The 12609-nt window shown below is 41.2% G+C and overlaps 1 protein-coding gene across 1 annotated transcript; it reads left to right on the forward strand.

Annotated features, from left to right (window-relative positions):
• Window positions 1-1138: 1138 nt before the first annotated feature.
• LOC121711256 (myosin heavy chain, fast skeletal muscle-like) lies at window positions 1139-12234 on the forward strand. The gene is made up of 38 exons (XM_042094665.1): window positions 1139-1354; window positions 1462-1605; window positions 1735-1891; window positions 1994-2021; window positions 2139-2259; window positions 2348-2440; window positions 2771-2834; window positions 2919-3017; window positions 3113-3216; window positions 3298-3436; window positions 4000-4118; window positions 4275-4424; window positions 4525-4695; window positions 4785-5085; window positions 5732-5802; window positions 5888-5975; window positions 6064-6181; window positions 6286-6409; window positions 6515-6651; window positions 6798-7053; window positions 7161-7403; window positions 7496-7672; window positions 7765-7910; window positions 8010-8100; window positions 8182-8571; window positions 8668-8913; window positions 9010-9206; window positions 9307-9490; window positions 9571-9736; window positions 9830-9954; window positions 10043-10351; window positions 10509-10712; window positions 10822-10947; window positions 11045-11215; window positions 11301-11405; window positions 11487-11582; window positions 11910-12041; window positions 12131-12234. Exons 1-38 carry the CDS (start codon window positions 1151-1153, stop codon window positions 12149-12151), a joined length of 5817 nt encoding a protein of 1938 aa, XP_041950599.1. The 5' UTR covers window positions 1139-1150; the 3' UTR covers window positions 12152-12234.
• The last annotated feature ends 375 nt before the right edge of the window (window positions 12235-12609 follow it).

Raw genomic sequence — 12609 nt, forward strand, 5'->3', positions numbered from 1 at the left:
ACATCTGATTTACAATTTATCTGATTTATCTGAACAGCTAAATGATTAAAACAAACTACTTGCTTTCTAGTAAAGTAGATCTTTCAGGGAGCATTTACAGACTATTGCTATGGCACAGTTGTAGCTCCATTCAAGGTCTTATTTGTATAGACAAATGCAACCTTTCTTTCACCCATTCATTTCCATGTAAATGTAAGGGTTGCAGTGTTGTAACTGCATATCAGGCACTTCAGTAGACACTACTGCTTAACACCAGAGCCTTCCTCCAAGTCGTGAGCAGTTGTAACTGCAAATGTAATACCAAAAATCCAAGATGGCCGACAAAAGTCAAAATATGTTGACCTCCCATGTTGGAAGTAATAGTTAGTATTATAATTGCATTATTTTTGGCTATTGCATGAACCTGTTAAGAGACGGGTGGCCTTTTATGGCACCCCTAGCCCCCTCCCCCATCTCCCTCTTTCTCCAACATTCTAAATCAATTCAATTGTATGCACCATATTGCTATGTAGCATAGTAATATTATACACCATTTGAAAGTTTGGACTCTTGGGAATCCTTTTTCATGTACATTCTGTATAGTGCTTTACATTGTCAGATCTTACTATGTCTCAATTAAATTTAGTCGAAAATTCCCTCCTCCGCCTTTGGTGCTTCCCTAAGTTCTAGCTTCAGTGTATATCCTAAGCAATAAGTACATGTAGCTCATTGGGCCTTGATATATTCACCTAGAGTGCTGAAATGCGGTCAGTTCAGAGATGCTTGTTATTAGGCAGAAAGAAAAAACAATATTCTAGCATCTATAACTCCGTGGCAGTATTTAACACACTTATTCTGGTTGTTTCCTAAGCAACTACAGGGTCTCAGCTTTCTAAAGAGGTCAAGCATTTGATGGTAGGCCAAAATAGGTGGGAACAGTGCCCTCTGTAGTAGGCATAGCGCAATGTTGGGGGGGCTAGGTAAGGTACCCAGATAAGGTTAAAAAAATTACTGCGTTTTAAGGGGGAAGACATAGAATTTATCGAAGCATTTAAGACTGTCAACCACTTTATTTACAGTACCGTGCCTGTTCATGTCTAATTGTGCAAAGCATTTTATGTTGATGATGTTTCATGTTTCATGTTTATGATTAATGCAGTAACCAGCAACCATGGGGGACAGTGATATGGCCACGTATGGCAAAGCTGCCATATACCTTCGTAAGCCTGAGAAGGAGAGAATGGAGGCCCAATCCAGGCCCTTTGATGCAAAGACTGCTTGCTTTGTGGTTGATAAAGAGGAGTTGTACGTCAAGGGTACAATTAAAAAGAAGGAAGGTGGCAAAGTCGTTGTGGAAACGCTTGAAAGCAAGGAGGTACTTTAGCAAGGCTGTTGAAATTGCTCTGATGTTAAAATGACATTTTCACAGAAAGTTTCTTGAATACATCTGTTTGGTAAAGCTGTTTTCTACATTGGTTTTAGGAAAGGACAGTGAAGGACGACGAAGTCTTCCCCTTGAATCCTCCCAAATACGACAAAATTGAGGACATGGCCATGATGACCCACCTCAATGAAGCCTCTGTCCTGTATAACCTCAAAGAGCGTTATGCAGCATGGATGATCTATGTAAGCATTACACTTTACAACAAATTCAGAAAATAGAATAGAAAAAATTTATATTTCTAATAGAATAGAAATAGAAAAAAGTGAATTTGAAAAGCTGAACAACCAATCTTCTTTATTTTCTCATTCTAGACCTACTCTGGACTTTTCTGTGTCACTGTGAACCCCTACAAGTGGCTCCCAGTATACGACCAAGAAGTGGTGGATGCCTACAGAGGCAAGAAGCGTGTGGAGGCCCCGCCCCACATCTTCTCTGTCTCTGACAACGCATTTCAGTTCATGCTCCAAGGTATACTTTCAGTTTTAAATCCATCACTGAATAATACATTATATATTTGATTCATTTATGTAAAATGAACCACTCATTGTCAATCTCTATTTTGCCCCACAGACAGAGAGAATCAGTCTGTCCTGATCACGTAAGTGTCCATGCATCCCTTGGACTTTTTACATGATTAAAAGGCGAAACCTTTACTTTATCTTCTGTATACTCTTCTGGTACGCTTTGTAATTGTGATATCTTCTGTTTAACACAGCGGAGAATCTGGTGCTGGCAAGACTGTTAACACCAAGCGTGTCATCCAGTACTTTGCAACAATTGCAGTGGCTGGTAAGAAGTCATCAGAGGCACCAGCCGGCAGCAGTGGAAAAATTAAGGTACAGGACCCCTTGCATATTTATAGGCTAATTATCACATGGCAACACAGACATTAACTTCAGTAACAATATATCTATTGACTTGCAGGGCTCCCTTGAAGACCAGATTATTGCTGCAAACCCACTGCTGGAGGCTTATGGTAATGCCAAGACTGTGAGGAATGACAACTCTTCACGTTTCGTAAGTTTAGTTTCTCATCTAATCTCTTACATGTTCTTTTGTTTTTAGATAGAATCAACTTCTTAGGGTTATTCTTTTAACTCAAAGTTATCTTACACTTTGTTTTATTTCTATTAGTATCTCTTTTTCAAAACATCCTCCGATGTCTACTTAAACCTCTACACGATCATATTTTGCTTTTTGTATTAATAAAGGCAGTATTTATTGTTACTCTTAGGTCTATTACTGAATATTCTAATATTTATTGAATATTTCCTCATATGTAACCTGCTTTGGTGAAAAGCATGAGCTAAATGAATACATGTTATATCAAAATGTAATCTCAAACAGGGAAAATTCATCAGAATTCACTTTGCCACAACTGGAAAACTGGCTAGTGCTGATATTGAGACTTGTAAGTATAATTGTTCCAAATAGAAATGTTATTTTATTGCCTTAAATGTATCAAATTAAAATACATCCTTCCCTGCGTAAAAAGACCTGCTGGAGAAGTCTAGAGTGACATTCCAGCTTCCTGATGAGAGAGGCTACCACATCTTCTTCCAGATGATGACCAACCACAAGCCTGAAATTATAGGTATGGTTACTATTTTCACCAAATGTTCAAAAAACAATAAATGTAATTCTGTATTTTCTGTATGAATTTGTAAAATCATTTTTTAATCCCGACAGAAATGTCTCTCATCACAAGCAACCCCTATGACTTCCCAATGTGCAGTCAGGGTCAGATCACTGTGGCGAGCATTAATGACAAAGAGGAGTTGGATGCCACAGATGTAAGTCTTCCAATAATGTGTTTTCTTCTCTTAAATTTCTTGAAGATAGATTTAAAATAATCAAATAATTTATCATTCTAGGATGCCATTGACATCCTGGGTTTTAGCGCAGAGGAGAAAGTCACCATTTACAAGTTGACTGGTGCTGTACTCCATCATGGCAACATGAAATTCAAGCAGAAGCAGCGCGAGGAGCAGGCTGAGCCTGATGGCACTGAGGGTACATTACACTCTACTGAATCAGTCAGTTCTAGTAATAACTACAAGGTACTCTTATTTATTGAGGTAATTGTATTATGTAAGGGATAATGTATTGTCCACCGGTAATTATCGGAAAATAAGTCCTGACAGGGAGAACAGAACCCTGATGGACAGCGGAGCCGCAATTTTATAAATTAAAGTAAAATATGACTTATATATTGTAAACACTTTTATCAAAAATGACAAAAACAGACTGGCACTGGCAGATTCGGAAAGTGAACCCGGGATGACTGATTGTCAAGCAGTAACGTTAACAATCCCACACTGTGCACACAATTGTCATAGGCCTCCCACCATGTTATTTAACAACATATGTATTCTCATATTCTAAATTTCCCTCTGGATTAAGAAAGTATTTATCTTAATTTAAAGACAAACATTTCCAAAACAATGGTCACTCAGATACCTTTATGTATTTGTGAGACATATAGCCTTTAACCTAACACTATGTTGGACAAACATTTTGATTTAGGGATATGAGATTCAAATCACCAAAATGCTTCACTGTTGCACTATTTTTAGATGCTGACAAAGTTTCTTACCTCTTGGGCCTGAACTCCGCTGACATGCTGAAGGCTTTGTGCTACCCAAGAGTGAAAGTCGGAAATGAGTATGTCACCAAGGGTCAGACTGTGCCACAGGTATTATTTTAGTCACTAAATAGTTCACTTAAGATCACAAACCACTTGGCAGCATTTGGACAGAATTGCTAGTAGTAAAATGACATGTTTATCTTATAAACATTTTACTTTTTGGTCTGAGCATAGGATGACCACTGCTTGAATATTCTGTTTCAGGTCAATAACTCTGTGTCGGCCTTGTCCAAGTCCATCTATGAGAGGATGTTCTTGTGGATGGTCATCCGTATAAACCAGATGTTGGACACTAAACAGCCAAGGCAGTTCTACATCGGTGTGCTGGATATTGCTGGCTTTGAGATTTTTGATGTAAGCATAAGTTACCATCTTTCATATTGTTCACTCACACCACAAAGTCGTATAATTTCAGTAAGGGACATTCATATTACAAACTATTTTTTAATCACAGTACAACAGCATGGAACAGCTATGCATCAACTTCACCAATGAGAAACTGCAACAGTTCTTCAACCACACCATGTTCGTTCTGGAGCAAGAGGAGTACAAGAAAGAAGGCATTGTATGGGAGTTCATTGACTTCGGCATGGACTTAGCTGCTTGCATTGAGCTCATTGAGAAGGTCAGTTTTAATCAGTCCAATGATCCAAGTGCTAGATTTGTATTGTTTTATAATATCCACTTTTAAAACTAAGCTAATTTTTCCAACAGCCTATGGGAATCTTTGCCATCCTTGAAGAGGAGTGCATGTTCCCCAAGGCCTCTGACACCACTTTCAAGAACAAGCTGTATGACCAGCATCTTGGCAAAAATAAGGCCTTTGAGAAGCCCAAGCCAGCCAAGGGCAAAGCTGAGGCCCACTTCTCCCTGGTGCACTATGCCGGCACTGTGGACTACAATGTTACTGGCTGGCTGGACAAGAACAAGGATCCACTGAACGATTCTGTTGTGCAGCTGTACCAGAAGTCAGGAGTGAAACTCCTGCCTGTCTTGTACCCACCTGTTGTTGAGGGTAACAAAAAAACTATACAAGTCTACAAGCTAATGCAAAAATATGATATATGTAAGGGATAATGTATAGAACGCAGGTCATTACTGGGAAAATAAGTCCCGACAGGGCGAACCGGACCCCAACGCGCAGCGGAGGGGTCTTGTTCCGCCCTGAAGGGACTTATTTTCACAGTAATGACCGGCGTTCTATTTATTATCCTGCTTATTATACGGCTACTTGCCAAAACGAAATAATAAACTCCCCACGATATGACTTTAGCCTACATAACCTAGCCTATTTGTTACCGTTCATCGTGGCATTTGCTGAGTAACAAATAGTTCGCAACAACACACGCTGCTGAACTTGAATCAAACATTCTTTAGAACACAGCTGATCAACCGTCTGCTTTCACGTTTGAATGAAGTTCCAGTCCTTGCGTAGTGTTATGAAAGACATTAATCAGAAGCACAAAACCCGTTGCCATTGACAGCGGTGATTAAATGCTTTGCCGGTGATTTATGTAGATTTAACATAGGCCCGAACGTTGGGAAGGCCCATTGATGTGAATGGAACTTTCTGCAGCACTCTGAAGAGCCGTGTAATAATTTTATGTATATATGTGCATTATTCATACCATGCAATTATTAAATAATGTGTATGTCTACAGAGACTGGTGGTGGTGGTGGTAAGAAGAAGAAGAAGGGTGGCTCCATGCAGACTGTGTCATCACAGTTCAGGGTGTGCATATTAAACCAATAACAAACAAATCAATCATCTAAAAGAAAGGGGAGGGGATGTTTTGATTGCATTCTTATCTCAACAGGAGAACTTGGGCAAACTGATGACCAACTTGAGGAGCACCCATCCTCACTTTGTGCGCTGTCTGATTCCAAATGAAATTAAGAAACCAGGTAAAGGGCGCTTGGTAGTCAATAAAGATGTGTGCATTGTTCATGCATTACACTGAGAATAGAAGATCTCATGACATGTATTTGACAGGTTATATGCAGAACTTCCTGGTCATCCACCAGCTCAGGTGCAATGGTGTGCTGGAGGGTATCAGAATCTGCAGAAAGGGTTTCCCAAGCAGAATCCTCTATGGTGACTTCAAGCAGAGGTGAACTTAGAAAGCCAATGAAGTATTACACATATTCAATACTGCATTTAGAGAGGAAAAGGTAATGCTCTATATGAACATTTACCAGTACTTATTCCGTCCAGATACAAAGTGCTAAATGCCAGTGTCATCCCTGACGGCCAGTTCATTGATAACAAGAAGGCTGCTGAGAAGCTCTTGGGATCCATTGATGTTGACCACACGCAATACATGTTTGGACACACAAAGGTAGATAGGTTTCATGCAATCTATTATCTGTATCTCATGAGTACAAACTAGAGCACAGCCTTTTTCTGTGTGAAATAGGTGCTTATAATTTCATTCATCCCTCAGGTGTTCTTCAAAGCTGGTCTGCTGGGTGATCTTGAGGAGATGCGAGATGAGAAACTGGTTGCCCTGGTCACAATGACTCAGGCTCTCTGCCGTGCATACCTGATGAGGAGGGAGTTTTCAAAGATGATGGAAAGGAGGTAAATTTGAATATCAAAAGAACTCAGAAGTCTGAAAGACTGCTATAAGATTTTGATATCCGTACTTTCTACACTTATGAGTACTCATGTACTTATAATTCTACAACCTATAATTAAGGATACATTTCACCACCCTTGTTGTGTAGGGAGTCTGTCTACACCATCCAGTACAATATACGTTCATTCATGAATGTCAAGCACTGGCCTTGGATGAAGGTTTACTACAAGATAAAGCCTCTGCTGAAGAGTGCTGAAACTGAGAAGGAGCTGGCTGACATGAAGGAGAACTTTGGGAAACTCAAAGAGGAGTGTGCAAAGGCAACAGCCAGGAAAAAGGAGCTAGAGGAGAAAATGGTGGCTCTGGTGCAAGAGAGGAATGACCTGGCGTTGCAAGTGGCATCTGTAAGTGTACCATTTCAATATTCATAATCATACAACTACCCAGTCTCAGCATTGTGTTTTCAATTCAAATTATGTATTGTCATGCTCTCATCTTGTATTTACAATAGGGAAATGAGGGTCTCAATGATGCTGAGGAGAGGTGTGAGGGTCTTATCAAAAGTAAAATCCAGCTTGAGGCCAAGCTCAAAGAGACAACTGAGAGACTGGAGGATGAAGAGGAAATCAATGCTGAGCTGACTGCCAAGAAGAGGAAGCTGGAGGATGAGTGCTCTGAGCTCAAAAAGGACATTGATGATCTGGAGCTAACCTTGGCCAAAGTGGAGAAGGAGAAACATGCCACCGAGAACAAGGTTTGGATTTATAAAGGGCCGATCAATGTAGTCTGTCAGAAATATAGTGTCTTATCTACACTGTTCACTAATATAAAACTTTCTGTGTGCAGGTCAAGAACCTAACTGAAGAGATGGCCTCTCAGGATGAGTCCATTGCTAAGCTGACAAAGGAGAAGAAAGCCCTCCAAGAGGCCCACCAGCAGACTCTTGATGATCTTCAAGCAGAGGAAGACAAAGTCAACACTCTGACCAAATCCAAGACTAAGCTTGAACAGCAAGTGGATGATGTAAGTACAAAAATCAACATTTGACAACTTCTCACACTGAAATTTGACCATTTACAACATAACGGTACTCACCTCACACTTCAAATTGGCAGCTTGAAGGTTCCCTGGAGCAAGAAAAGAAGCTCCGTATGGACCTTGAGAGAACCAAGAGAAAGCTTGAGGGTGACCTGAAGCTGGCCCAGGAGTCCATCATGGATCTGGAGAATGACAAGCAGCAGTCTGAAGAGAAGATAAAGAAGTAAAGGCATTATTTATTACAAAATATCACTGTTCAATTTCCATGTATGCAGCCAACTTCAGAAATGATTCTTCCTTTTCTTTAATCTTTTTTAATCAGGAAGGACTTTGAAACAAGTCAACTTCTTAGTAAGATTGAAGATGAACAATCACTTGGTGCTCAGCTGCAGAAGAAGATCAAGGAGCTTCAGGTTTAATTATTCTCCACCAACTCAAACTCTGAGCGTTTTTGCAGTTTTCTGTCTTACTACCATAATATTTTTTTTCAATAGGCCCGCATTGAGGAACTGGAGGAAGAGATTGAGTCTGAGCGTGCAGCTCGTGCCAAGGTTGAGAAGCAGAGAGCTGATCTCTCCAGGGAACTCGAGGAGATTAGTGAAAGGCTTGAGGAAGCTGGTGGTGCCACTGCTGCTCAAATTGAGATGAACAAAAAGCGTGAGGCTGAGTTCCAGAAGTTGCGTCGTGACCTTGAAGAGTCCACCCTGCAGCATGAAGCCACTGCTGCAGCTCTCCGCAAGAAGCAGGCTGACAGCGTGGCTGAGCTGGGAGAGCAGATTGACAACCTCCAACGTGTCAAGCAGAAGCTTGAGAAGGAGAAGAGTGAATACAAGATGGAGATTGATGATCTCTCTAGCAATATGGAGGCTGTTGCTAAATCTAAGGTTAGTGAGATGTTTACCCTCATGCTATCTTGTAAACAAATCAACCTACAATAATTTCATTAACTTTTTGCTACTAATGGACATTATCATAAATAGACCAATCTGGAGAAGATGTGCCGCACCCTTGAAGACCAACTCAGTGAAATCAAGGCCAAGAGTGATGAGGGTGCCCGTCAGGTCAATGACCTCAGTGCTCAGAGAGCAAGACTTCAGACTGAAAATGGTGAGCTTGGCCGCCAGGTTGAGGAGAAAGATGCTCTTGTGTCTCAGCTGACCAGAAGCAAGCAGGCCTTCACTCAGCAAGTTGAGGAGCTGAAGAGACTGAATGAAGAGGAAGTCAAGGTACTGTTACCTATGCATGACATAAAGAAATTGGATTACATCAATCACATTTGGGGAAATGCTTTCATAAACACCCTTACTTGTTAAAACAAACAGGCCAAGAATGCCCTGGCTCATGCTGTTCAGTCAGCTCGCCACGACTGCGACCTCCTTAGGGAGCAGTTTGAGGAGGAGCAGGAAGCAAAGGCTGAGCTTCAACGTGGCATGTCCAAGGCCAACAGCGAGGTTGCTCAGTGGAGGACCAAGTACGAAACTGATGCCATCCAGCGCACTGAGGAGCTTGAAGAGTCCAAGTAAGTGCTAAAGATGCAAAAACACAGTTTTGGAAATATTTTGTTCACTTCTAAAAAATCACCATGTTTTCCGTCTTAAATCTGATGCTTTTTCCTTCAGAAAAAAGCTTGCCCAGCGTCTCCAGGAGGCTGAGGAGCAAATCGAGGCAACCAACTCAAAATGTGCCTCTCTAGATAAGACCAAGCAGAGACTCCAGGGTGAGGTTGAGGACCTCATGATTGATGTGGAGAGAGCCAATGGTCTAGCTGCCAACCTTGACAAGAAGCAAAGAAACTTTGACAAGGTAACACCTCCAAAACATCATTCAGGTGTGGAATGTAGGTGAATAAGTATAAGACTCACAACAACAACTGTTTCTAAAAGGTCCTGGCAGAATGGAAGCAGAAGTACGAGGAGGGTCAGGCAGAGTTGGAGGGTGCTCAGAAAGAGGCTCGTTCTCTCAGCACTGAGCTGTTCAAGATGAAGAACTCCTATGAGGAGTCTCTTGACCACCTTGAGACCCTGAAGAGGGAGAACAAGAATTTGCAACGTGAGTCAAAATAGCCCAACGCATATCCCACTCAAAAAATATTTTCAAACTTTCAGATAATATGTTAACTCTAATATAACCGCATATTTGCAGAGGAGATTTCTGACCTGACTGAGCAGCTTGGTGAGACTGGAAAGAGCATCCATGAGCTTGAGAAGGCCAAGAAGACTGTTGAGACTGAGAAGTCCGAGATCCAAACCGCCCTGGAGGAGGCTGAGGTAGAAATTCAGACAGGCTTTCCTACACAGTGAGTAACGAAATTGATGATGTTTTATATATTTTAAAATTCTTCATTTTCTTGTTTAGGGAACTCTTGAGCATGAGGAGTCCAAGATTCTTCGTGTCCAACTTGAACTCAACCAGGTCAAGGGTGAGGTTGACAGGAAGCTTGCAGAGAAGGATGAGGAGATGGAGCAGATCAAGAGGAATGCCCAGAGGATAGCCGACTCCATGCAGAGCACTCTGGACTCTGAGGTCAGGAGCAGAAATGATGCCCTGAGAATCAAGAAGAAGATGGAGGGAGACCTCAATGAGATGGAGATTCAGTTGAGCCATGCTAACCGCCAGGCTGCCGAGTCCCAGAAACAACTGAGAAATGTGCAGGGTCAACTCAAGGTCAGTTATGTAATAAAATAGTACAAGGATCCCATCTTACCATAATTACTATTTGGTTAATAGTTGAAGAATGTCCATAAATCAATATTATATGATTTTGTCCGAACTCTCTCTTGGTAGTATGGCACATCTTTTGTCATTCCATGTTTTTTATTAGGATGCCCAACTGCACCTTGATGATGCTGTCAGAGGACAAGAAGACATGAAGGAGCAGGTTGCCATGGTGGAGCGCAGGAACGGCCTGATGGTGGCTGAGATTGAGGAGCTCAGAGTTGCTCTGGAGCAGACAGAGAGAGGCCGCAAAGTGGCTGAACAGGAGCTGGTTGATGCCAGTGAGCGTGTTGGCCTCCTGCACTCTCAGGTGGGGATATATTTTTCTCACCAAAAAAAAAATATTTTCAATCATACCCGCAGTTCTTTCAAAATATTTTCCGCCATATAACATATTTGAAATTATTTCTGAACGTTAGAACACAAGTCTGATTAACACCAAGAAGAAGCTTGAGGCTGACTTGGTTCAGATCCAAGGTGAGGTTGATGACATCGTCCAGGAGGCTAGAAATGCTGAGGACAAGGCCAAGAAAGCCATCACTGATGTAAGCAATGTTTTGTTTTGAACTTTAGTACTGTATATTATGAGCTAAATACTGTACGTAGCTTGGATGATCTAAAACACAATTTCCCATTATTCAGGCTGCCATGATGGCGGAGGAGCTGAAGAAGGAGCAGGACACCAGTTCTCATCTGGAGAGGATGAAGAAGAACCTGGAGGTCACTGTGAAGGATCTGCAGCACCGCCTGGATGAGGCTGAGAATCTGGCCATGAAGGGTGGCAAGAAACAGCTCCAGAAACTGGAATCCAGGGTAAGTGACTAAACTTGGGTGAGATATTCAGAATGTAATAAATAAAATGAAGACATTGTGAAATGAAAATCTTGCTTATGTAAAGGTTCGTGAGTTGGAAAGTGAGGTTGAGAATGAACAACGACGTGGTGTTGATGCTATCAAGGGAGTCCGCAAATACGAGAGGAGAGTGAAGGAGCTCACCTACCAGGTACAAAGTTTGTTTAACCACTATTGAACAGCATTCATCTCGAGGAGGACAATGATTGACAGATTCTTTTTCTTTCTGTAGACTGAGGAGGACAAGAAAAACGTCAACAGACTACAGGATCTAGTTGACAAGCTGCAGCTGAAGGTCAAAACCTACAAGAGACAGGCTGAGGAAGCTGTAAGTTTCTTGTGTTGCCTATACGGTCAAATGTCTTACCTTTCATCTTAATAAAAATGATGAAAAACACTGGACTAAAAAGAATAAAAGATGAACAACTTTTCAGTTCATCCAAACACCATCATCAGTTGTAATGAATGCAACAGGAAGGATGAACAGCAAAACATTTTGTATCTTTTAGTCCTTTCAGTCCAGTGTTTTGAAAGTAAACGTTTTAAAAGAACTGCTATCACCTGGACCCTAAATGGATCTTCATAGACACAAAAAACTGATTGGTTTGATTCAAAACAGAAGCCTCTGCACTCAAACATACTTTCTCATTATTAGGAGGAGCAATCCAACTCCCACCTGTCTAAGTTCAGGAAGGTTCAGCATGAGCTGGAGGAGGCTGAGGAGCGTGCTGACATTGCTGAATCCCAGGTCAACAAGATGAGAGCAAAGAGCCGTGATTCTGGAAAGGTAAACCTAATTTCCCATATGCCAATGTATGATAAGCCATCATATGTTCATACTCAATTTCATTTCATTCCTTAATTTCTCTTTCTCAGGGCAAGGAGGCTGCAGAGTAAATCCTGTGAAATCTTCTGACCAGTCACTCATTTGGATTAATATCCTGATTATTGTGGCCATTCTGTAACTCCTACATAATAAACATAAAAAGTCTCTTCAGAACATGAGTATATTGTTTTTAATTAGAATCAGAATTAATTGTGCTCTTAAAGGAACCATGGGCCCTATCATGACATTCTAAAGTGCATCGTCACTCGTCAAAAGTCTATTCAAATTTAGTAGGATGTCCAGTTCACATTGGGAGGGGTTTCGTTATCAAAAGTGGAGCGCATGGCGCAACAAGGTGTTCCTAGGTTTTTTAATCAGTCATATGGGTGTGTTTGGGGCGTAACATCATTTTAAACCAATGAGAATGACATCTGTCATTCCCTTTAACGGCGCAAAGTGTGATATGTCAAATAAATACATTGGTATTTTGGCATTCAACGGCGCATTTGAAGGAGGCTGCTTGCGAGAC

This window comes from Alosa sapidissima, chromosome 6 (assembly GCF_018492685.1).
Source record: "Alosa sapidissima isolate fAloSap1 chromosome 6, fAloSap1.pri, whole genome shotgun sequence".
Classification (NCBI taxonomy): Eukaryota; Metazoa; Chordata; class Actinopteri; order Clupeiformes; family Clupeidae; genus Alosa; species Alosa sapidissima.